The sequence below is a fragment of the Anser brachyrhynchus genome (assembly GCF_964034855.1).
Source record: "Anser brachyrhynchus genome assembly, chromosome: 3".
In the NCBI taxonomy this organism is placed as follows: Eukaryota; Metazoa; Chordata; class Aves; order Anseriformes; family Anatidae; genus Anser; species Anser brachyrhynchus.
This window is the reverse complement of record NC_137696.1, coordinates 50,045,630-50,072,464: the sequence shown is the minus strand read 5'-3', so window position 1 is coordinate 50,072,464 and position 26,835 is coordinate 50,045,630. Positions and strand designations below refer to the sequence as shown.

The following is a 26,835-nucleotide window of genomic DNA, read 5'->3' as shown; positions in this document are numbered from 1 at the left end:
AAGCAAACTTTTGCTTTAGTAAAGCAAACTTTTTTGCTTACTTTAGTAAGCAAATTAGGCCATGCCTCAGGGATAGATAGAAGTGCTTTCAGAAAAGGTACCTGCAGAAGACTGTGGAGTGCTCAGCATTGAGACAAGGTAGGCAACAGGCAGGAATATAGCTTGAAAGAACTGGAAAGACAGCTTACCTACAGAGGAAGGTATGATCTTGGCAGAAAATACTAGTTGTGGAAGGATAACTAGGCATGCTAAGATGTTGCACACTGAATAGTGGACACCTTTTAAAAGGAGAGAGCCAAGGAGAGGACAGGCGTAAAGAGTACTAGTGCCTGTGCATCAGGAACTAGCTGGGAATGAGCAAACAAGCTTCAAGGATCTTGGATGCACTGGGATGTGGACAGGCATGGAAAGGAGAGGAGCTTCAAGAAGCAGGAGCCTTCCAGGTGCATTGAGAGAAGAGCTGGGTAACTGCTGGAAGCAATTAGATATTTTATTTGAAAACAAATTACTTTAGCAGTGGAAACATTTTCTAATAATGTGGTGGCTTCAACAAACGTCTAGTAAAATGCTTCCAGGGTTCTCAGGCTCCTTCTCATCGTATCACCGATAAGCCATTGCTTGATTTGAGCCTCATTTACACTGAGTAATGTAGCTCTGTGGAAAGACACTAGAGCTATCATTAACCCAAGGTAGTGCATCCACCTGATACACTGTGATGATGTGCAGAGACAACAGGTTGCCAAAATCATTGGTGCAGGATCACATCTGAGGTAATAAATCCACACTTTGGCTTTCATGCTTACACAGCTGACCAGGGAATCACTGTGGCCTCCTTCATTGTGTGAGGTGGATCTCTTGCTCAGTGTTTGCTGACAGCTGTTTGCATGGCTTCAGTACAACCATCCAACCAGCACCAGGATAGGAGTTGTATCATTGCCCGTACTCTGGCTACAGGGGTCAAAATCATTTGAATTTGTTGCAAGTCGTTAGAATTATCAATAATTTATTTATAAACATACAAGACAATTTTTTTACTTATTGAGAAACAGCCAGCCTATGTGCCCCTTTACGTCACTGCTAGCACAGGCTCACACAGCCATATAGAAAAAAGAGCTCTGGGTTGAAAGAGGTGTGAAGGGTATGGCCACTGAGGAGAACATTAGTGTGGGCTGTGAGGGTAGGGTACTGAGATATCACCTTGAGACAGTTGTTTCCCCATGGTTTGTGTCAGAGATCCTCACGGTTTAATCCAGCAACAAATCTTGCAAAGTGCATCTTGGTGAAATGAAATTAGAGAACTAGGTGACCACTGCCAGAAGTCCAGTCCACAGCAAGTTATTGGTCTTAACACAAGAAACCAGGTAAAATTCCCCAGTCTGTATAGGTGATCAGACCAGATAGTGAATTGTTCCTTTTGGACTTAAGAGAAATGCATGAGTTTTATATACTACTGAGACTAGATTCATTGTGTAGAAAGGGATCTGGGGGTCTTGGTTGACAGCAAGTTGAATATAAATCAACAGTGTACCTGGCAGCCAGGAGGACCAACCATATTCTGGGGTGCATCAGGCACGGCATTGCTAAGCTGGTCGAGGGAAGGGATTGTCCCACTCTGCTCTGTGCTGGTGTGGCCTCACCTCCAGCACTGTGTGCAGTTTTGGGCACAACACTATAAAAATGACATAAAGCTATTAGAGAGTGTCCAAAGGAGGGCTACAAAGATGGTGAAGGGCCTAGAGGGCAAGATTCATGCAGAGTGGCTGAAGTCGTATGGTTTGTTCAGCCCCGAGCAGAGCAGGCTGAGGGGAGGCCTCATGGCGGCCTGCAGCTCCCTCACGAGGGGAGCGGAGGGGCAGGCGCTGAGCTCTGCTCTCTGGGGACAGCGACAGGACCCGAGGGAACGGCATGGGGCTGGGACAGGGGAGGGTCAGGCTGGGGGTTAGGGAAAGGTTCTGCACCCAGAGGGGGGTCGGGCACTGGGACAGGCTCCCCAGGGCAGTGGTCATGGCACCGAGCCTGATGGAGTTCAAGAAGTGTCTGGACAATGCTCTCAGACATATGGGTTGATTTTTGGGCAGTCCTGTCAGGAGTTGGACTCGATGGTCCTTGTGGGTCCCTTCGTGCTCACGATATTCCAGTATTCTATGAACAGGAAGTCTCTGTAGAAATAAGTAGACTCAGTAGAGACTAGGGGAAATAATGAGTACCTCCAGCAGTGGAAGGCCTGGGAGGAAATTAAGGGCTGTGGATGCCCCATCCCTGGAAGTGTTTGAGGCCAGGTTGGATGGGGCTTTGAGCAACCTTGTCTAGTGGGAGGTGTCCCTGCCCGTGGCAGAGGGGTTGTAACTAGATGATCTTTAAGGTTTTAAGGTCTATAATTTAATGATAATGCTTCTTTAAAATTAATATAAAAAACTAATTTGCACAGATTGTTCAGCACAGCACAAACATTAATGGTCTTCTTCCTTGCTGGGAAAAACAAAAACAAAACAAAACAAAACAAACAAACAAAAAAAACCCCACAAAGATGCCAGGTATTCACAAAGGTTAAAATATATATTATTCAGTGTAACATAAAACTGGAAAGACAAAGGGTTTTAAAACAAAATACAGAGAAAGCCATGTAGCCAATCAGATATGTCTCTCTCTATTTCTTTCTCCTCCCCACCCCTGCCAAATAAAAAAAAACAACAAAACTTTAGTAGTATAATGCTGCAATTACGAATTTGTACAACCAAAGGAGTTACGAAAGGAATAGGTGAGTCCAATAATAAAAATAATTCTCTTTATACAACATGTGCATAAATGGGTAAGTGTATGTAGTTCACAGAATGGTAGATACATGTTTCACACATTTTTTCAGAAGTTTTTTACTGTATTTCCTTGGGGTTTTCAAATTTTTTTAAAATAATATAATAATAATATATTATTATTATTATTATTTCCCTCTGAGATTCTTCCTTTAATAGCTTCAGTTGTCCACAAGAAGAACAGGAAATCATTTTTGGGTCTCATGGCATGCCTCTTGGCATGATAACTAAGTATCTTCCAAAACGAGCAATGAATGAGGTAACTAACAGCAGTTGTTTTAGGGTTTTTCCCATTACCATCTGGAGAGGAAATGTTGGGTGTGTGCTGATTATAAAGAAAATCAGTATGCTTAAAGCACAATGCACATCTGAACATCAAAATAACAGCCCCTAGATATTTGGCTGGTGTCCGTATGTGAAGTTGAAATATAGCTTTGTATTCCAAGCTTAAAGATAATGAGAGCTTTGAGACATAAAGGGCAGGAGTTGGGGGTTGATGCAATTGTAACAGTCTGTCTTAGAGCTCTGAGTGACATTTTGTGATTGTCAGCTTATACCATAATACCCATGTCGAGAACATGGAACATATGAACACGTCACTTTGGAAATCTTATTTATTGTATCAATTTTTTGGTTTATTTTTTTGTAAATAATTCTTCCTACATATGAAGGACTTGTCAAGAGGGGGAACGACCAGAAACAGCTCTCCATTGGGGGCAGCAGCAGATACAGAAATGTGATGTTAGCCAGGGCACTCTGTCATGGTATAGCCAGAAATTCAGAAGAATGAGATGGGAAATACTAACGTAGATATAATAATGAAAAAAAATGTAACTTTAATGTACATCATTGTCTTCTAAGACATTCTGTATCTGAGAAAACAGCTGGCTTATCATTGAAAAGATCTGTAGAATTATGTTCTCCTCTATCATATAGAAACATGAATGTTAACAATACAATATTCGGTCTCCCTGTGTGTTCGGTACAGTATGAAAACTTCACTGATAGAAACTAGGATTGATTAATACAGGAAAAGAGGAAAAGAGGAAGTGCTCTACCAGGTACTAACACGTGTCTGTCCTCTACAGCAGGAAGAAACTTTCTTTCAGCAGGCACAAGTATTACCATAGATTATATAGCCAATCTGTACGCTTCAGCATGATTGAATCCATTGCAAAAGCTCAAAATTTATTCCATTGTAAATTATATGACCTGTAAGAAGTTTTGAACAAGGAAGGCTGAGAATATTATTTAAAGTTATAATGCAATATTCAATGTTATTTAAATATAGTTTATAAATAATCCTAAAATATAGAATAATAAAGTTTAAAACAAATTTGGTTTCAAAACTGAGTTTACTTGCAGGAAAATTGTAACATTAAAATCTCTTGCCTCTTTTGCTTTAAATTATGTCAACTATTTTTATAGCAGATCTTCCTCACAGTGCTTCCCTCCCTCAAACATCTACAAGCTGAACGTTGGAAAAGCTATTCATCTTGAGATAGATGAGTCTTCAGGAACTTCTCTGACTTCATTTTATATTCATAGACAAAGGAGGAGGACAATATTGATTGCTGCTAGACAAAGAGGTTGTACTGAAGTAAAGATGCATTTACATTGAAACACAATTTATTTCTTACGTCAATGGATGGCCCATCAGGTGACCTTGACTGAGTTTCAGGATTGTGCTTGTAATGTATGCTGGCCTACTTTTACCAGCTAGACTAGGTGGCACTGGTAACATCACATTGGTCACACCAGACTATAATGGAGTCCTTAGAAAATTAACATATAGAACTGTGGCTATGCTATAACTCTTCATAATGACATCTGCTGAAATTAATCTTTGTGCCTGCATCTTAAAGCTGGTATAAATAGAAACTTTATTATACAAAGAAAGCCTTAAGTTTAACTCACTGTGGAGGGAAAACATACACGTGTGTCAGTTCTGGCCTATCAAAAGGTTTCATTGCTTGAAGAAAATACAGTCATTTACTCATAGAGTGTCAGATACAGCAGTAGTAACTAATCAGATACACTTTTTTTCCTTTCCTTCAGTCATATAAGATTTTTACTATAGTCATGCAACTGAATGTAACAAATATAGAAACACATATAGAAAAAGTATTATGGCCATCAATTAGGAAGCGCTGAAAAATGTTAGGCTAGCGCTCCGTAAGAGATGCTTTGTCTTTTATTACAAATGATTTGTTTTCTAAATTTTTCCTAATTATCTTCTTTCGATTAATGTCAAAGTGACAAAGAAAAATACTAGTGACCAGAAGAGCTTTGAGTAACTACAGGACAATTTCTAAAAAGATGGATGTCTTTGTCATGGAGAGTTATGTGCTAAAGAACCATTTATGCTTTTGGAGGAAAAAAAAAGTCCATCCCCTCCCTCCACTCTATTTGAAATCAGATTGCCGCACAATTCCTGTGGTGAGGAGCTGCTTGTTCCTGCTGAAGGACGTGTGTGGCATATGGGATTTTTAACAGATACACTGAAACATAAGATAGAGGTCAGGGCACAAGAACTACCAGGTGGAATTCTGTGGCTGATCTTAAGCAGGGTATCAGATGTGGTGATCTCAACCTTTAGTCCTTTCTACCACTGACTATTTGATGATTAGAAAGGCAGAATGATAGAATCACAGAATGGTTCAGGTTAGAAGAGACCTTAAAAATCATCTAATTCCAACCCCGCTGCCATGGGCAGGGACACCTCCACCAGACCAGGTTGCTCAAAGCCCCATCCAGCCTGGCCTTGAGCACTTCCAGGGATGGGGCATCCACAGCTTCTCTGGGTAAAGAGAAGAATTAACATTTAGGATGTTTTTTGCTTGCTTTTCCTTGCCTTGCCTACTCAACCCAAAGTCTGACTCAGTAATGTAAATTGATTATGGTTGTCCAAACTGGCCAAAGGCACACAATGGTTTAGCTGTCTCATGTCATCCAGGTGACAAAACTGTAAGTGACTTTCTTGTTGCGAGTAGTCCCAGCTGTAGGTGAAGATTGTTTATATGCATGAAGTAAAGGAGTAGTTAAAATTAACAATTATAAATTGATAGTTAGTTAGGAGTAGTTAAAATTACCAATTATAAATTGGTAGTTAGTTCCAGGCTCCCGACTTTCTGTCTGAACTCTGAGCTACTAGTCTTTGTTGAGACAGGAGATGGATGTGTCCTACAGATCCATATAACCAATTCTGATGATAACAAAATATTTATTAAGAGGTTGCTTCACTGACCCAGTTCCATTTCTTCCTTCCTGTAGTCACCACCCTAGGCATCTGCACTGTGGCCAGACACCAATACCTGTGTTTTCTCAGAATCCTCATGAAAACTCATCATCTCTGTCTCTCTAGCATCAGCTATTCTCTTCCTTCCCTTGGGCCTTGAGTTCAGTTTCACAGATACAGTTAATCTCCTCAGCCTCTTAAATCTGAGACCAACACAGGTCTTGCAGAGAGGTTCCCTTGTCACACATCTAACACAGATGATACTAAGAAAGACGAAAAAGGGGGAAGGCTTCATTTACTTACTGGAAGAAAGAAGAAACCAAGGTTTCTCTGGACATCAAGTGTGTATTTTTCTTCTGGTCTTTCTCTGCTGATGGAAAACCTTGGTTTGTTTCTGAAGAGGATGGAGTAAGATGTGATAAGCTTCGAAAATTCCTGAATGGCTCAATGGCTCCTATAGTTAAAAAAAAAAAAAAAAAAAAAAAAAAAAGATGAAAATAGTGGACAAGCAACTAGTTAGAAGGGACTTTATATGATGTAAAGACAGTGTTGATCTTGCCAAAATCCTGTCATTCATGAGACATTTGTGAGAAGTGTACTGGCTCTCTGTGATTTCCAGAAAAGCAAACACTCTGTGTGCTCAGCATTTCTGAGCTCCAGTCTGGTTAATATCTTGGAGATTCTGTTTTCACAGTGAAAACAGGGATATGAAATGAGAACATTCAAACTACTTTAAAATGTTTTGGAAAGTATACTTGAATTTCCCATAACTCTGTTAAAGATATTTCTGGCATCAGACTGGTCCAAATACCAAGGGAAAAAAAAATATGTTAAATGCCAACAACTTTCAGTGTATCACCTGTTACTTTTTAGAAACAGATTCTGGGGGTCAAAAATAATTGATTTTTCAGGGTGTTCTTAATAAAAAGGAAATATATTCAGACTATTGCTGAAAATAATAACTTCTGGACTAGGAAAAAAATGTTGAGAAAAGCCAGAGAGAGTATAAATATACTCTCTTCTGCAGACGCAAATTCCCAAAGATACAACTGGCAATACATACCGGTGAACTGTGTTCTTGAGCATGTGATATTAACCGTGAAGATGTTAATAAAATTAAAGTTTTTGGGATGGGATTTATTTCAAGGATGTGGAACTTTGAAAACGCTAGTAGTAGTCTTGTTATTATGGTGTTCTATATAAATGAAGACGAAGAATATTTGTAAGAAGAAAAGTCTTGTTATTATGGTGTTCTATATAAATGAAGATGAAGAATATTTGTAAGAAGAAAGGTGATCTTTTATTGGATATCCTTATGATGTTGGATAAACTTTTGGCCAGAGGGCAAAAATGATGAAAACTAAGAAAGAAAAGAAACTAAAATCCTTTTTTTTTTATTTTTTTTTTAGTTAATGATGGATCAGTTTTAAGTTTCATAAATATTTTGTTTTCATTGTTCCTCAGTATTGGCTTCAGGGCAATAATGAGGTCAAACAAAATCATTCAGCTGAATTAGTTTCCAGAATGCAGCACAGTCAGTGAAAGGTCTTTTAGCCTACTTACATCAGCAAGGTCTAATAAAATTATTCACTTTCTATAAAGATGCATTCATCAGCATTTTGTCTTTGGGTCCAGGCAGTATTTTCAACCTTATTCCAGTTTACTTTTTAAAGTCAAAGTGCCTGAAACTTTCTTCAACCTCGTAGTCTTCACTATGAAGGACAGGAGCAGGTATGGAGCAGGTATGGAGCAGGTAGATTTGCTCTTTCAGAATAAAAGATTCACATGTGATCCATAATCTGTTTTTCCCTTTGCTTTCCTTTCAGTTCTGTTCTGTTCTGTTATTAGAAGTACAGCTGATGAAATTTTTTCAAGTAAGCTGGGTTTGCATAAAGATTCATACATAGTTTCTTTTTTTTTTTCTTTTTTTTTTTCCCACTCTTAGGTGGTCCGACACTGGAACAGAGAGATTGTGGAGTCTCCCTCCTTGGAGATATTCAAAACCCAACTGGACATGGTCCTCGGCAACCTCCTCTAGGTGACTGCTTTAAGCAATGGAGTTGGACCAGATGTTCTTCAGAGGTTTCCCCAGACCTCAGCTGTGCTGTGTTTCTGTGATAGAGAGTGGACAAGGCTGGCTAAAGAAAATCTTCTCTGTTGAATGAGTTTAAATATCTACCTTAACAAAAACACTGTGTCAGTGCTCCCTTATTGCTTCTAGCTGTTTTTTCCTGCAGCTTAACATTGAAATAAGGACTCATTTTCCTTAAGAACTAAGTGTGAGATGAGAAATTTTACGACTGATTGTATTGTAACTGTGCCCAGCATTGCCAGGAGGCAGTGCTCAGCAATTCTTCTCTTGGCTGCTCCCATGCCCTGCAGTGCTCTGTGCTTTCATGCTGTGCTCTATGTCTGATGGCAAATAATGAGGTCAAGTTTCTACTCCTTACTCCAGTAATGTACTTCAGCTCAGCTACCTATGCAGGTAAGGCAACAATGATTTATACTATGCCTGTTAAAGCCCTAACTAGGGCAAGGCTTGAGTCATGACTACAGTACTGAATATCTAATCATAATGGCCATATTAAGGAGGAAAGAAACTATTTTCCTAACCATTTTTCTCATATTCGAAGTGGCAAGATCATTTTCACTCAAATTCTTGTAAAAATATAGCCTTTGGCAACAAGTCAAATTCTTATCCTGTAAGTCTTTGGGATGATTGACAGTATTGACACGATTCATTCTACGTAAAATATGAAATATGAAACCATACTCACAGACCCTATAAGTACATACATCAGTATGTATGGCTAAAATCCTCTGTTTTTAAGTATAATTGTCAGCTAAGCAAACAGAACCGTGAAATAGAAACTGAAAATTGATCCTTTCACCAACTGCAACCTGAGAAAGAGCTTAACTGTGCACTTTAAACAAACATTGCATAACATAACGTATATTGAAGCTGAAGACATATTTTAGATTAGATATTTTATTTGTCCATTACATGATAAATATTGATTCTGGCCAGCCTCCAGTGAGGAGAGTCCAAGTTAAAATGAAGTCTTTAAAGAATATGAGACCCTAGCGTCCCATCCTAGAACAGGCCAAAGGCGCATTTAACTATGTCCTATGTACACAAGTGGCTGAGAGAATATAACGAGAATAATAAGGGAATATTCAGCTTATAATGATAATTCCTTGAAATAGTACCCCAGTCTCCAATAATCTGTGACCTAAGGACATCTTGAATCTGGAAGAACTTGTATTTAACAGTGCCCTGAGAATTTCTCTTCCATGAGCTTGATGAAAAGCTTCTCAGCTTTCAGCACCACAGCATCCTGCAGAAGGGATTTGCTTAAGCTTAAAGCTTAAGTTTAAGCTTAAGCTGTGTAGATATTTTCAAGATGAATCAAAATCTATCGCTACTAAACTTCTAGCATGGAAATTCTTCATTTGTGTAACAGCCAGAATGATAAAATTGTGGCACTGCAATGTATGTTCAGACCATCTGCCATCAAATGAGGATGCTGTCAGATTGACCAGTTCTGAGGACCTTCTGCAGTTCATCTGGCTCAGCTGAGCATTGAAGGCATACCTTTGTGAAAACTCAGGAGTCAGTAAGGGAGTCTTCACTACTCCATAGCTCTTGGTTATTAAAGGTTATCCGACCATTATTTCCAATTGTGAAAGTAATACTGGCATTTAATAATAGCATGTTTAAGGATAAGAGAGTAGTGATAATAAAAACTCAGCTAAACTGTAAATATCTGTATGTCTAACTCTATTTTTTGTTAATATGCGATATTTATTTTGAAAAGAAATTATCCAGTGGATGAAATGTACATGGGTATTTTGTAGTAAAATGGCCAAGGCTAATCATTTCAGGTGCACTTCCTGGGTAGTTAGGAGACAATTTCTAAAGCCTTTTCTTGTGGAACAAGGGCATGGTTTTACTTGGACAGGAGTTCCTTCTGTAGTTTTCATGTGGGTTCTAGATTGGAAACCATGTACTCGGTCTTTACTAATATTTCATTGTGCAATTATGTGCTTTGTTTTCATCCAGTGCTGTGGGGGTGCAATTTCCACTGTGTCTCTGAATGAAACATGCATGCTTTTGTCACTGTTTCTGTAAATAAGCTCTGCTCATTATTATAGGACTTTAAATATACAGAGCCTGATTTGAGTAATTAGTTGAATTAGTCCTGGGAACAGCTGTGTTCATCACTTTGTCATCAATGTGGTGCAAGAAGAGACACCCTGGGAAGGCTATGAGGAGGAAATGCTGTGTTTAATTGGATAATATCTACTATGCTACTTTTTTTCCCAACTGAAATACATATTTAAGAGTGATATATATAAATATATATTTGATTCCCTTTGAATGAAAAAGACATTCATGCTGTTGTACCGGGGAGCAGCTTCCAATCTATGAAGATCTCTAAGTGGCATTTGGTAATGTTCTCTTGCATACAGGTGAATTTTCTAGCCTTTCTGAAAACGCTATTATCAACATTCCTATCAAATAAAAGAACAGAGAAATTTAATTTTCATAAATATTAACTGACTATTCACAATGTACAATGATGAAGAATCCAATAGATTTCCTAACTTGAAGAGTTATTTCATGACTGTCTTACACACAGTTTTTTGGACACCTTTACTCTTTTGAACCAGTATGCATCAGACTCACCTAATTCTGCTGACCTGAGATGGGAAGAGCCAGGGAGCTGGTGATATGGTAATGACTTCTTTCCTCCTCTGAGGGTAAAAGAATATGAGATCTTATCCCCCTGCAGCAACAGCAGATATTAGATGGCAGCATGACAGAGGCTGTCCAGCTATTAAGACCATTGAGTCCTTCTTCAAAGGCGGCATTTGCTTTTCTTTTGAAAAAGATATGGGAGCTTTTTGAGGGCCAATTGGTTGTCTGGAAAGTTTCTTTTCTGGCCATGAGTATCGGTAAGCCTTATTTTCCAGATTGTCAGTGCCATCTAATACTGGAGTAACCCTACAGTTACAGCCTTCATGTCAGGAATAAATAAGCAGCTGGTGAAGAGTTTGTGAAGTGCAACTGCTGTCCCCCTGGTGTATTAAGGTGGACAAAAATCAGACCAGTTAACTTTATGTCACCTGTGTCGCAGCCCAGGAGTTAGTCTGTGGCTATTTACTCATCTGTGTCCCAAGACTGGGACCATCTATTGCCTAAGTGAAGCAGAGAGCTGTTGACAACCACCCCACCCAGTGGATGCCTGCAGACTGGCAGAACTGCTCAGGTTTAAAAAGGAATCAAGTTAATAATAATTTAAAAGAGCAAGGAAAAACACCTTCCTTATCATGTAGAAGGATTTAAATGATGCTTCCTGAGAGAATAAATACATTGAATAGTAAAGCATGTGCATTACATCTTGTAGTGTCAATACTGATTCTTTGTACATGGTGCTAGTGACTGGAAGAATCTTTTTGAGGAAAAGCGCGGTTGGTAAATCGACAAAACGTACAAGAGAGTTTACAAAAACCAGTTTCAGAACAAGGTTAAAATATGATGTGTATTGCAAAGTCTGAGAGATAAACAGAGCTGTTAAAGCAATCAGTTTCTGAACTCTGATCAGGAGTGCAGTTGCATCATATACAGGAGAAAAATCAATGTTGCAGATAAGTGTTATAATATTCAGACTACAACTGTCTTTACAGTGATTGCAGTGTATATCAGATTTTAATGTTAAACATAAGTCCTTCAGCATACTAACAGATTGTTCATTTACTGGGTGGTATTTTAATTAATCTCATACAGGGTAATCTAAGGGCCCTGCTTCACAAGATGCTGTCTTAAAGAAATATTCTATTTCCCCTTTTATTTTCAAATTCTCTTGGGTCTCTCTAGAAGGCTAAAGGGGTATTTGACACACAGAGACTGTATCAATTCAGGCCACTTCTTAGGAGAATGATTTCTGCATATTTAATCTCTCATCCAACTAAGATTCAAATTAATGGACTTTTTTCATTGACTTCATTGGAAATTAAATTAAATCTGTATTAAGCACTGATCAGGAAAAAAAAGCAAAAAAAATCAACAACAACAAAGACAAAAAACCAACCCCTCAACACATCAGACGCAAATTTGTTTAAAATGTTCTTATCTTTTTATAGCCAGTATATCAGACTCGCTCTCCACAGCTTTGGGTAATTTTGATGCATAGCTACTGCCAATGTTTGCTCAGTAAATTCTGTGCCAGACGTTGTGCTTTTTTTTTATTTTTTTATCAGAAGAAATCTGAACCTTGTTAACACATAACATGCCAGCTTGAGCCTCCTGTTTTCTTTTTTTTTTTTTAGCCTGATAAAAATGGTTGTAATAAACCAAACAGCTCATGTTTATATGCATTATTGTTATTGGTTTAGTCACAATACAGTAAAGCTACAGTTTACAACTGCCTTTGATTTTTTTACAGAACTTCACAGGTTGCTCACACCTCCAACACCTGCCTTGCTGTGAAGTCCTGTTCTGATTTGGGAGAAGGCACAAGAGGCTGTGAGGAAAACAGTTGGAGAAGCAGGAGGTGAACCTTTAGCCACAGATTTGCTGGTTACATCACTGAGTGGTGTCCTTGAGTTACCTACAGGTAACGAGTTTCTTGATAATGTCAGGAATATTTGCAATCAATGAGGATTGCTTTACACATTAACCCACTACTGTAAGGAACTGAGTTGGAAAAGATGTTTACCTGACTAACCTTAGTGTGAAAAAGTGATGGTTGGAAGTTCCTGCCCTGTTTTTGGGTTTTAGCTACTTTTTGTCTCACACAGGTCTTCTCTGAAGATAAAAGTCAACCTCTATTCTCAAATTTGGAGACTTTCACTTGAGGGCTCCTGGAAATTCAAGTCACCTTGCTATTCCATGTCTGTGGTAGACATAACTTTTGTTGGAGGGATGTACCTTTGCTCTGGCTGTGGAAGCCTGCTGAGTTCTGATCAGGGTATTAGCCTCTGGAGACTTTCAGAAAAGCTCAGAAGAAACTTCCCAGCTAAACTTCAGTTACTCTTCCAGAAACACACCTTGCCTGAACACAGGCTGTTTGCTAAGAGTCAGTACAGCATGAACCACGGAGCCAGCCTGGGTCCCCTGCTGCACCCAGAGCACTAGGAAATGCAACACAAACGTCTGGAGAAGCTCTGCATGCAGACATCTCACATTTTTTCAGGGCTTGTTAGGTATGACACTGTCAAAACGATTTATGCTGCTAAGCTTACCCTGGAAGCAGCAGAACAGTATTTATCGCACAATAGTGTGTGTGCGCTTTTAACTCTTACTCTTGCACTAATGACCATTAATCTTAATCTGGTTAAAATGACCATAGATAATTGTGAACTGAGTATTTCTAGGGACGAGATACCCAAGTGATTGTTTCCCTCCCTCTTCCCTTACATCGACTCCTCTCTCCTATACCCTCATCTCCATACCCTATGATGGTAGGAGGGTATGGATGCAAGTTCTATATCTTCCTCCATGTCCCAACCTTTCTTCCAGCAGTACACCACAGCCCTTGTCCTCCTCCAGAACACACAATGTGGAGTGCATTCAGCTCACTCCTTTGGAGGGCAAGAAGAGGAAAAAGAAAGTGGTATCGCATGGGCTAAGAGTAAATAGGATGAGCTATTGGCGGTGCCCAAGTTGGCCTGGTAGCAAGCTATTCAGCATCTGAATTAGCATACAGACTGGCAGTTCATGTTTAAACTTTCTGAAAGATTAATTTACAGTGTCAAAGATGTCTGAAGGATTAATTTAAAGTGTCATGACTGGGACCAAAATCCATGGAGAAATATGTTCTGAACAAATCAGAGAAAAACACTCCATGGTTCATTTTGCATGACTTTCCAATTCTGATGCTATAATATTTGAATAAAACTAAATGTCTTTGATAAGTTACATGAAACAAAACAAAACAAAACAAAACAAACAGTTCAAATATGATCTTCAGACAAAGAATTTTTATCTCAGTCAAAATACACAATTTTGACTGCATGCTTAAGACAGGAATTGCTCCCTTAGGGATGTATCCACTTACATCTCATATGTTCTAGTGAGCAATTTATGTTTAATTTAATATCCTGATTTGTATATTACAGTTCATAAACTGAAAATTAAAACTGTGATTTCTTTTTAAGGACTGTTTTTGTGTGCATCTGAATAACCTGTTTCAATATACATCTTTAATCAGCTTTATTTCACATCTGTTATATCTGCATTATATATTTGGCCTCATTTGTATTGCCACATTACACTTTGTATGACATAATTCCTTCTGTACTAAAATCTCCAGAAATTTGACTGCTTCATAGGCATAGACCATACATAGTGGGATTAATAAAAGGTTTGCAGGAAATAGGATATTTAGTGTACTACCCAAAATAAGAAAGTCCTCCAAAACATCAGGTAATGTTCTGTAAGTCTTTGACATTCTTCTTTATCCCCGCCTGCCCACTTCTTCCCCTTGTTCTCTTACTTTTAATGTCAAGTTGTATGGATAGACAATGATGTAACAAGTTACTTTTTGACTTTTTGTTTGTTTTGTTTTGTTTTGTTTTGTTTTTTTTTGTGTGTGAATCAGGTCATTGACTTGACTCTCCCTTCTACACATTTATTTGGTAACAGAACTGTAGTCAAAGTTCTCCTACTTTTCATTGTTTACTTACGTATTTTAAGTTAATTTCACCAATATCAATGGGAAAGATCAGACAAAATAGACAGAGTAAACCTCTTCTGGTGATGGTTTGTGGACTCTGTTAACGTACACCTTTTATATTTAGATTAGTGTAAAAAGGTGATTTCTCCAGAATTGTGTGTCCTGAGATGTTCTTTCTTCTTACTGGCATGTTCTTTCTTCTTACCTAGTGGAGTATTAACAGGATGGAGGGAGCAGTTAACCTTTGCATCTGTACTTTGGCAACTAGCCCATGCATTAATAAAGATGATGAAAGCTGTGGAAAATTGCTTATTTCCTACCTTGTTCCAGAGAAGGGATTAGAGAGTGGAAACTCTCCAGAGACAGCAAATCTGAGGCTGAAAAAAAGCTGTGAGAGGAAAGCTTAAAAGAGACACATGGGAAAGTTTGGGTAGAGGAAAGATAGGGTTAGGTATACTTTTGTAGACTAGGGACTGTTGTCTAACCTAGTGGTGAGACCAGCTTTGCTCTGTTGAGGAAAGGTAACTGTCACGAAGAAGACTGCAATTCAGGAAGAAAACAAAAGATGAAGGCAGATCCTAGATAATTTTACAGAGGATAACACCCCAGCTCAAAGAGCTTTGTAGAGTACTGAAGAAAGCAAACCTGGATCCTGTACTGAGGATTAATTCTTTTTCATCTCTGTTTCAGTATTTTCCTGTATTTTTAAGTAAATAATGATAGTGTCATGCATTCTGGTAAATAGCCTGTTTTGTGTCTGTTTGTTCACATCTGTCTTGTATTCCTGAGGAGTGATACAGTTACCCAAAATATCCATCTGGTTCATGTTTTGGGAGAATATAGGTGTAAACTGTTGATAAGATTAAGAATTCAGCAATATACATAACATTGACCCATAATTCCTGGATTTTAAAAGAGAGGGTATGGCGAACATGCATCTGGAGATGAAGAATATTTTTGGGTTCCTGTAAAACTGTAAGGCATAATAATCTTTTTAATCACCAGAACTGATAAAAATTGAGATAAGGAGATCTATAAAAAAATCATAAGCAAATTTTTATGTAATTCTAAACCTAACACATAGAAGATTATTAGGGGATTAACAGAATAGCACATGTATATAGCACAAGAACAGCAAAAATATCATGCAGTTGCTAGAGTAAAATGTTCACACCCAGGTAAAAATGCCTTTGGGGACCCTGCTTTGCTGCTTCTGGATTTGAGTTGGGATGTAGAGTTGTGCATTTTTCTTCATGGTAGTTCACCAAACCTTCCCCTTACAGACCTTCAAGGCACACTGACTAATATGCACTTTCAGCCAGGATTGTATGTCTGGAGTTTCTGCATCTAGAAGTGCAGTTGAGTAAGGACATCTGATTTTAGCAAGAAATGTTATCTGTTTTACTGAATGAGTAAACAGTGGTTTATTCTTCTTGTAATCTCAACAATCAGCTTATCGGAAGGCACACAGCACTCTGCAATCTCACTTTTAGAGGCACACCTGCCTCGAGGTGATTTAACTGGCACATCCGTCTTGGCCTTTGCTAGCTTTCACACCCACGCTCATGCACCCACACTTGCTCCAGGTGCATAAAGGCTCTGAGCCCTGGTCCCACCTCAGGGACTGGCACTTGGTGCCACTTGGGTCTCCCCAGTTGCTGGCACCCATGCACATGGGCGCTCTGGCTCGTGGTCCCAGCCCACTTAATTCAGATGCACTCAATCCAGATGCTGGCGCTCAGACACAGATGACCTCCCACACAGGGTCTGACCCCTACTGCTGGCACTCAGACTGCCCTACACACACGTACACATTTAATAGAGTCCCTTGCCCAGGCAAAAAGATGGAAAGGAAATTAATGAGAAAATAGGACAGTCTGTGATGATCGGGCGCAGAGCAAAGCAAACAAGCATTCCGACCAGCCAACAATTTATATGTAGCTGGTCCTTTTTTATCCCTTATCCCTCTATTTTCCCTCACTGTTCCTCCCCAAATTGCCTAAATCCCTCCCTTTCCATACCTTTGGTCCTTCTCATAAACATCCCCTGATGAATCCTGTCCAATGATGAAACCTTCCCTCACAATACTTAACGTGCCTATGTCCCCGGACAGCAGCCCACCCAGCACCAGCTGAGCCCTGGACTTGGACTGCCTTTGTGTGCTTCTCTGTGCTTGTGGTGGTGATGAGCTGATGGCTGCTGTCACGGCCCTGGGAGTAGCTGGGCAGCGCATTATTTGGGCTCCCCACCCCTGCCCGCCATTGTCTCTGTGCTCCTTTGTGGGCATGCAGACAAGCTTTTACCACATAACCTAACACATCCTACCACCCCAGTTGCTGTTTGAAGACTTTGACTGCCCTCAGATCTGGCACACACTGGATTATTCAAATGAAAAAAATGACACAAATGGTGTTTCCATTGTAAAGCTAATTCTACTTGGGGCCCAAATTTTCTTGGACTGATTTGTAGGATCCCAGGAAACATCCCCCTCTTGAGCCCTTGATTTTTTTTTTTTTTTTTGTCACATCGATGGTCAGAAGGAGTTTAGGGGGGTACCTTCATAAGTGGACCAAGAGCCATTTTAGGTCATTTTGGAAGGCTGATTTATTGAAGCCTTTTCCAGAGTCTGAGTGAGATACATGCAGACCACAGGAACAGTTATGGAAACCCACCTCTTCTCACCTACCAACTGAGAGCACAATCCCTTAAGTTTTGAGGGTATGTTTGGGGATTCTTTTGTTGATTCATTTAACAGGGAATAGCTCTGCACAAGCAGATCAGCTCATTGGGTAATTGTCAGCTGGCAGAGTCCTGTAGCTGTCACAGCAAAGCTCACCAGACTCTTTCTGCAAAGCTCCGCAATCAGGAAGGACCAAGTCTGATATCTATGGGAAGTCAGAAACCTTTAGAGGCACAGTGGTGGTTTGAACAACAAACACCATTAATCTGGAGATTACCAAATCCTTTAATCTGTTTTTAATCTCCGTGTTTTTAAAGCTGCTTTTTAGAAACTTTAAACCAACTAATGTTTTCCATCAGTCTCCTGTTTCAGCATTTGGCAGGATCAGAGTCTTTCTTATGCAACACGTACCATGTGAGGTTCATTCCCCCTCTCCCAGCTACGGTGTCCTGGCAGATGGCTGTATCAAAGGCTCACGTTACGAAATCTTGATCCTTTTTTTTTTTTTTTCACCCAAGAAATTTAATTCCCCTCCAAATCCCTCCTTATGACTTATGTCTTCTTGTCTTCTAATTGGTTTTTCTTCAGTAATACTGCCTTTTTTTTTTTCTATGTGTGTGTGTGTGTGTGTGTTCAGTTCCTAATCATAATCATAATACATGCCTCCAATGAATGCAATGAATGCCCTGACTGCCTTTTCTGGCAAATATACATGAGAAATCCAATGGTTTTTCACTCTCAAAATTTCTCCGGACTATTCTGTGAAGATTGAAGTATGGGAACGAAGTATGTGCTTCTATTATGAAAACCCCAGCTAAAGGAAAAAAAAATAAGGCAAGCTGTTTTATGTTTTGCTAGAATAGCTGGTTACACGTTAAGAATCAGCAAAGACGCTATTTCATTGTACAGTAATTTCTAGCTAATGTAAGTGAAGCAATGCAGATGGTGCCAACTGGATGTGCATTGATGCGAGCTCTGATTCAGGAAATGGACTGAGCAGGAGTCACGAGGTGTCCACTTGGTTCAGCTGATGCCTGCTCACGGGTAGTTTTTATATACTGATAAAGTTTTATAGAAAATAAGAGATGAAGGTAAAAGCAAAAGATTTCCATAGACTGAACAATATTTGCATCAAAATGCAAGAGCTGTAGGGCCAGGTGATTCTGTGAGGGCTGCAGGGTGCCTCAATGCCAGGTTGTGAATTCCCCAGGGCAAGCAACTGACAGAAGCATACAGGTGTGCCATTGGTGGCCCTCCTGCTACAGCTGCCCAACAGGCAGCATTCAAAGATGGAGATAGGAAAGAATGGTATTTAGACACTTGGCACAATTTTTATTTTTTTAATTTTTTAATTTTTTATTTTTTTTGGGGGGGGGGCAGGGAGGGAGGATCTATTTTCTGCTTCCTCTCTGCCTTGTGATCCATCCTCTTGTCAAAGATGTTAATGTTAAACTTGGGCATTACTTTAATTTTTGTACTGAGATCGGTGCAGTCTGAAGTTCATCAATTAAAGTCCATTATAAATAATAATCATTATAACTGAGGCTACATTTTTACTAAGTCAGTGATCATTGATCAGTTGTTAAAAAATGATTGAGCTCATTAAGGAAAGAACATGTAAAAGTAGTCATTTTCATGTAACCACCAGAAAGCCAGACCTCTCTATTGCAATCCAAATGGAGAAGAACAATGGTCAAAGAGTGTGTTGGTCCTTCTGCCCTCCTGTGCACCAGCTGGAGGGAGCAGTTGGCCACCATCACAGGACAGTCGCTAATGCAGCAAACACTCTCCCAATCCCAGTGCATTTTATCTCACTTTTGTGGGGAAAAAAAAAAAAAAAAAGAGTTATATAAGAAAATATCCCAGCAGAATGAATGCTGAAAAGAGCAGAACGGCCACAAGGAATGTGCTTATGCCAGTCAAACCCTAGCCTGTAATTCATGTCCTTCTTCTATCTCGATGTACTTTGTTTATAAACTCTGCTGTAATTATTTGCATATTTTTGGCATATGATGTTTTTTGAGTTAGATAAAACCTTTAACCCAGGATGCAATTACATTTGCTTGTTTTTCTCGTTCTGTTACATCTATGTTCTGTTGATATCAAAGGGTTCAAGTGACTTAAGGTCTTTGTCTGCGGTTAAGTTTTTTTTTTTTTTTTCCAGTTTCAAAAAGAGTAGTTAATTATTGCTTACAAGGTCCACCCCCCCACACCCTCTCCTTGCCAAAACCCCCCAAATTAAAGCCCTGTTAAAAGGCACACTCTGGTTCTCTTTCCATTGTAGCATTTCTCACTGTGACGGAGCCTGTGTGTGAGGCAGAGAAGAATGGAAAAGCCCAGGAAGAAATTTATTGATGTGGTACATAAGGCAATGGCTGCTGCTAACACAATGAATCGTGATGAACTGCTTTTTTCTTACAAGGGGATTCTCTACCCTGTTACTGTTTGCAGTCTTGAAGTGTTTAAAGCTATGGAGTCCCTTGAAGCCAGAAGTGATGATGTCATTTTGGCAGGATACCCTAAATCTGGTGAATATAGTTTGCTTTCTTTGTAAATGATTTTATGTGATATCAAATAAGTAGGTTCTATTTACAATTTTTAGAGGAAAAAAAAAGTAGAACTTTTTTTTTTTTTAAAAAAAAAACACAACAAAGCTAATTATGAGGACATTATATAGGAATTTTGCAAATGACTGAGAAAGACATCTGATTTTTCTTAGCTATAAAAGCTAAAAAGCATGTAAAGCTTTTGTTATCTTTAATTTTTGTAGTTATGAATTTGTATGCACAAATTGAAAAGAATAAAAATGTAATTCTCAAACTGGAGGCAACTAGATTTCCTAATATTGCAGGATCTGCTCTTGCAGTTATGTTTGTAAAGATAGTAGCTTTGTGTTTCTACATAGAATGAACCCATTGGTGCCTTCACATGCAGTGCTGCATATTCTTTTTTTTTTTCTCATAAATTTCTAGAATATCTAAAATCCATGACTACCAAAAATGATTTTGCAACGCTTGACAGTGGTCACATGGATTTTTATTGGGAGATCAAGAGGAGTTCTTTTCTGGGGTTGCTAGTTTACCCTACATCTTTGCTGCTTCTCCCTGAAAACAGTCTACGCTGGCTTTTGGATGTGTTACATATCCATTTTAATATAGCTATTTTTCTCCTTCGGCAATAGGATTCACAGTGCCTTACAGCAGATAGCCACAGTTGACAGGTTTATAAAGTTTTTGCTATTTTTTTAGCATGTTTTCTGTTTGAAGAAATGTTATACGCTAAAATGCAGTTCTTAAACTCTAATGACAAAGATGTAGGAACCCAGTGTCCACAGGTCAGGAAATGGTAAACTAAACACAAGACTTCTCTACAGGTTCTCTTTACATTGCGAAAAAATATATCACACATATATATATATGAAATATTTCAGACATTTTTTTAGATACTACATTACATATTGGTAAAAAAACGAGCATACACAGCACAATTTTTGGGTCTAGTACTGCAACTATGCTAAAGTTCTGTGACCTGTCCTTCCACCCAAGATAATCCTGTGCAGCACATCAGAAAACATATGTAATATACTAGGTTTTGAGCTACAGGTTTACCACCCCTATTCCCACTTGTAACAATTAAAAATTATTACATTAGTGCATGTTTGCATATTTGAATCAGTGGTTCTTCTCCCTTATTAGTTATTTTACAATTTACAAGTTAATTTATGATGCATTTAGCCGTCTAAGTTGGAGAAGTGTAACCTTCAGGGGGGCAAAGGTAGGGCCCTGAGAGGTGATTATCCAGACAGTCAGCTGTGATACTGTATCACATGAAAGAAGACCAGGCAACTCACCTGGTAGTACTGCCTACCTCCTGTCTGCTGGCAGATCCACTTCTTTTTTTCTCCAGGCTTTACAAGCAATTCTGTATTTTTCCCCTTTCAGGTACAAACTGGGTAGGTCAGATCTTAAGTGATCTGGTAGCCACATTTGAAAAGAAAACGCAGGATGAAGAAAGTGTTAATGATGAAGACCTAGAAGAATTCCCCTACCTTGAAGTTGGAGATACTGGGAAATACGAGGTGGGCACAGAATACTTATTAAAGTTGTAAAAATTTGGTGCTTAAAACACTGAATATATGGCATGTGAAATACTCCACTCTTTGATAAGAACTCTTCCATGTCTCTGTAGGCTGCATCTGGCCAGGTTGAAACTCATTTACGTTGCCAAATGCTGAGGGATAAAGGGACACTCTACAGGGCTTGGGAGGAGCACATACTCATTAGAAATACAAGCACTACGGAAATTCGGTGTAGCATTTTCTGTATTTATGAAGAGTTTCATGAAAAGTTAAATATTGAAAGAATGACTTTTGTCTTTTCTACCACCTCTTCTTTATCCCCCCTTCTCTCTTGGGATCATTCAGCTTTCCCATGCTCCCAGTTAGATTCTGGATATTACCTTTCAGTTTCATACCTTGTCTAGCAGAACATATTAAATTCATTATCACTAAAGAGAATTAGTAATGGCTAATCCTCCTTCCAAATGTTCATTCTCAGGGCCTTTTGAAGATTATTGCTACTCAGGGCAGTCTGCTAAGATCCCAGGATAACACTCATAAAGCATAAGTGCGTCTGATCAGCCAAAAACTGTTGATAAATTTAGCGAAGTAATATTTTATCACAGGAGAATGGAACAATACTTGTAGTAATTGAACTGTCTACTTTCCTCCTTCCAATTCTTAATAAAGCGAATGAACAAGTTACCTTCTCGAAGAGTTATATTTACTCATCTCCTTCCTGACAATCTTCCAAGGTCTATCTTCAAAAATAAAGCCAAGGTGAGTGATGATTTGAATGTTTTGTAAGCAAACACTCCTACAAATGCTTTTGAAAGCCAATCTAGTGCTTTTAGGCCAAATTTCAAAATCATTCTTATACTTACATAGTGTTTAGCTTGGCCATTTTTACTTGACTAATAGCTACCATTTATCTCAGTAAGTCTCAGTTCATCCTTACTGACACATTTGTTTCAGTATCCACAAGGCAGATGTGGGGGAAAACAAACCCTCCAGCAGTAAAAAAATGTATTTGTACACAACTTCCTATGGAAGGCTTTCCACAATGTTGTCACAAATGTGTTAAGTTCTGGAGAGAATTTGCGTTTGTGTGATTTTTTCCTCACTATCTAAATGATGAATAATGCATTGAGCAAATCATACTTAAATTCTGCATAATTAATTTGATTAATCTGGACAAGATATTTTGATAACTATAGGCAATCATATTCACAAGGTACTGAAGTGAAGCAAAATGCTTCACTTACTGGATTTAGAAAAAAAATGTTACTACTGCAAATAGTGTATGACATACTAGAAATTCCCCAGACTGTAATTCTAAAGAAGACTATTGTTTTTTTTTTTTTTCCTTCATACTATGGTTTGTTATTTTTCACCGCAGAAATAAAATACTTTTATTTTGTAGATATTGCTGTTGATTCGCAATCCAAAAGATGTGGCTACATCTTTTTATCATTTTTCCAATGGCATGTCTGTTCTTCCCTCCTATGAGACCTGGGACGATTTCTTCATAGCTTTCATGACAGAGAAAAGTACTGTATACTCTTTTATGTTAATTATTCAATGTTTTGACTTTGTCTAAAAACCTTGCATTTTGTAAATCAGATTCACTTGCATTTTTTTAGTTTACAGCAAACAGAGCAGGGATTAAGGAAAGAAAGTGAGAAATCTGAAGTGAATTTTACAGTATTTGTCTTACTGACTGAAGACAGATATTCATCAGAACTGCACTTACACAAACTGCTTTAACTTGCACAAACTGTCATTTTTGCTGGAAGAAGCAGTTCCTCCTTATCTCGCTCTTGGATACCCTTCACCTCTCCCTTCCACTGTCCATTATCTTGTGCTCACACAGACATCTGAACACCAACTTGCCAAACTGGACAAAGAAAAAAAAGGAAAAAAAAAAAAAAAAGAATCCCACTAGTTTAAAACTGCATAAATTCTCCAGTTTTTGTGTTGCACAGAAATGCACAGAATGCACAGAAATTTTGTTGCACAGAAATGGAAAGAAGCAGACAAGGTAGGATTTGCTTAAAAGCAGCCACACTAGAGAGGAGCTTTTCTGTGGAGGTGTTTGCAGAGGTTCTGAGCCAGACCCCTGGCTCCCTTGCTGGCCCTGGTGTGAAGGCAGATCCTTCAGAGCCACACTGGACTAGCTTTGGTCCAGAGACTATGACAGGGATTGGAACAGTCTGGAGCAAAACCCCATAAATACCCCAGAAGGGGGGTAAACTCTGGCATAGACATAATGGCCATGGCGGAGGGATCAACCTAAGGACAAAAAAATGTTTAATATCATAAGGAACTTGTCTAATATTATTTTATTATTCATCTTAGGATTATTTTGTTTTATTTAGTGCCCTGGGGATCCTACTTTAATTATCTTTCTGAATGGAACAAGTATGCTGATGATGAAAACGTTATGACAATAACTTATGAAGAACTAAAAGAGGTGAGGTTACCAATGGTAACAAGTATTTTATACTTCAAAGAACAATTGTTCCTAACCAATAAACCCTTATATTCATATAGAGTATTCAAACTGCATGATACAGTATGAGACAGATTCTTGTTTTAGGAGAGGGCAAGATGAAATTCCAGCTTAAAAACTTTTTAATATATATTTGTCTGCGTGTGCGAACATGATTCTTGTTTTCTCTTTAGCTGCAATATAAGCCCAAATCATTGTAAATCAAAATCCCCAGTAATTCTTTTTTGGAGTTTTATAGCTCCAAACAGTGCAAATTTGGCTCAACTGTAAATCATATACAACCTTCTGTAATCTATAGGAATACAGCTCGTATCTTATCTGAAACAATAACGGAGAATAGAAACACTAGACACCATTCCAGTCTTGATGAAATCTGAATACTCTATATATGCAGCCAACAGAGGTATGCAGGGCCTTGAAAACACCTTGAAATATAAAGCAATATAAGTTGTTTGAATGTCATGTGGTATGTTGCCTTCCTCTTTTCAGAATCGGGCCCTGGGAGTGAAAAACATCGCTGCTTTCTTTGGGATTTCTCTGACTGAGGAAGAGCTTCAGGGTGTGGTAGAGAGGAGCAGCTTCCAGTCCATGAAGGAGAACTCGCTGAAGACCCATGGGGCGCTGGGCAGTGTTCTCTTTCGCAAAGGTAGGGAGCTCCAAGAGGCCCAGAGGCAGAAACATCACGGTGTCAAGAACTAGTCAAGGAGTGTTTGTGAGGAAGAAACTGCAGCCATCGTGGGAGAAGCAACAACACAAAGCAAATTTTAGAGGTTCAGAGATGACTGGCAGGAAGGAGTAGTCTTGTGTCTGAACTACTTTCCTTCTATGGGCCAAGCGTCTTCACCAAGTCTTCTTCAGCCACCAGCCACCAGATGCCTACCTGGGAAGGGGAGGCTTTTTAAGAGAAAGAAAAACTGGGCCAAACTCAGCCTGAGTTTTTGGGAGAGTGTAAGTGCCCTGAAAGGGTCACTGTCAATGCCTTGTTCATGATAACAAGTTAGAGAAAAGACAAGGATCCAAGAATCAGTAATACAGAGAAGCAAAATAGCAGAAAACTACTTTTGTAGTGCAGTGTAGGTGACGCAGATACGAGAGGGCTAACCTGGCTGTCAGAATCTATCTCTACATTTTACATTAAAGGAGTCACTGGATAAAACCAGAAGCTGACAAGGGAGCAGAAACCCAGTTCTGCCTCCAGACAGATGATTCTTAATCAGTCCTTCCTGATCTTCCATCTTGTCAGTCATAATTGACTCTGGAGTAAATAGCTGCAGAAAAATAGGACCTTATGCTGTTTTTTTTTTTTTTTTTTTTTTTTTGTGTGTGTGTGTGTGTACCAGACACTTAAAGAGGAGAAGGTATTTTGCTCCTTTTTTCTGTTCTTTTCCATTGTAGCAGTTTCACAGACCTGTATCTCCAGTGACTTCACAAAGCTACAGTGGTGCAGAAAGGAATGAAGTTTTATCTTGAAAATATGGATCAATTCCATTTAATGAATAAGGGAATAACAGTTGTATACAAGAACTACAATATATATATATATTTTTCCCTCCAATAATTTCTTTGCTTCTTTGAAGGTGGTGTAAGTGACTGGAAGAGTCTTTTCAATGAAGATCAGAATGAGAAAATGGACAAAGCATTTGAAGAACATATAGCAGGAACTAAACTGGGGATGAAGTTAAAGTATGATGTGTACTGCAAAGCCTGAAGAGTGATTAAATGTGGTTAGAGGAAGAGCTTTCCACTGCACTTTCAGATCATCTGGATAGTATATATTAGAAATCTAGAATGATCCAAGAATCTTGGAATGATTGTAATAATCACATTAATCACACTGCAGCAGCCTTTACAGCGACAGTGATGAATAGTTTGTTGTTGTTGTTGTTATTTTTGTTTGTTTGTTTTTGTTTTAACGTGAGATCTTTGGCTTGCTTTGGTTACATTCATTTGCTGAAGATGATAACTAACTATATTCAAATAAATCTGACAGCCCTGTTTCAGTAGCTATCACCTGGAAGGAAATGGTCCTTTTCTGTTTCCAGCTGAACTCAGTCACTCTAGACTATTTAGAAATTATTTAGTATATGGAGATTTTTTTTTTCAAAAATTCCTCAAGTTAGGCAACATCTTCACAATTAAGATCACTAGCAAAATATGGATCTGACGCCACCTTAAGTAATGACAAATGATATCTTTCCTGTGACTTCAGGACAAACTGGATGAAAGCTAGAGGAAATAGAATGAAGAGGCATGGAGATCAGCATTTTTAAGGATTTTAATGTCTCTGAATGCAGAATTTCAGTCTGCAATTCAGATTACAGACTGGTATTAACAGCCATGATCCAATCATAGGCACTGCTTTCACATATGACCACAAATAATTATCTCTGTGGAACATAAAAAAAATTCCATTTTTTTTTCTAATATATAAATTTGCACTTGCTTCACTGAAACCAATGTTTCTACCTCTATAAAGGTTAGTAAAAAAGCAAAATTGTGATGTTAATATTTGTGTAATTCTGGCATCAGACAGGTTCTGAAATTATACAGCAAAAGAGAAGCAACCTAGATCAACAGATTTATAGCTTTGTATGTAGAGATAGCAACTTAAATGGGTTATATAATGTAATTAAAGTACTGAGAGTAGATTTGAGTCCCTAGAAATCCATACGACAGTCATAACATGCATCTAGAAGCAGGGTCACGAGCAGCAACACTTGCAGGAATTTCCACTTGTTTACATGGCTGTTATGAAATTAATTGCAATAGTTTGCTCAAGGTACAACTTCATAAACTGGATTAGTGCAAAACTGGGAGGACAATTAAAGCAATATCATTTAGTGGAGAGGCCTGGATG

General features: G+C 38.6%; 1 protein-coding gene across 2 annotated transcripts; it reads left to right on the top strand.

The window, feature by feature from the left end:
- Window positions 1–108: 108 nt before the first annotated feature.
- Window positions 109–25,995, top strand: LOC308191521 (sulfotransferase 6B1-like). 2 transcript variants are annotated; one of them, XM_080583964.1, is made up of 10 exons: window positions 109–138; window positions 7,994–8,533; window positions 12,498–12,668; window positions 19,694–19,937; window positions 21,351–21,487; window positions 22,157–22,246; window positions 22,890–23,016; window positions 23,845–23,939; window positions 24,468–24,624; window positions 25,556–25,995. In XM_080583964.1, the coding sequence occupies exons 4-10, from the start codon at window positions 19,736–19,738 to the stop codon at window positions 25,684–25,686; spliced, it is 939 nt and encodes a 312-aa protein (XP_080440090.1). In that variant the 5' UTR covers window positions 109–138; window positions 7,994–8,533; window positions 12,498–12,668; window positions 19,694–19,735; the 3' UTR covers window positions 25,687–25,995. The 2 variants fall into 2 exon arrangements, with proteins under 2 accessions (XP_080440090.1, XP_080440091.1); XM_080583965.1 differs by lacking the exons at window positions 109–138; window positions 7,994–8,533; window positions 12,498–12,668 and adding an exon at window positions 18,439–18,453.
- The last annotated feature ends 840 nt before the right edge of the window (window positions 25,996–26,835 follow it).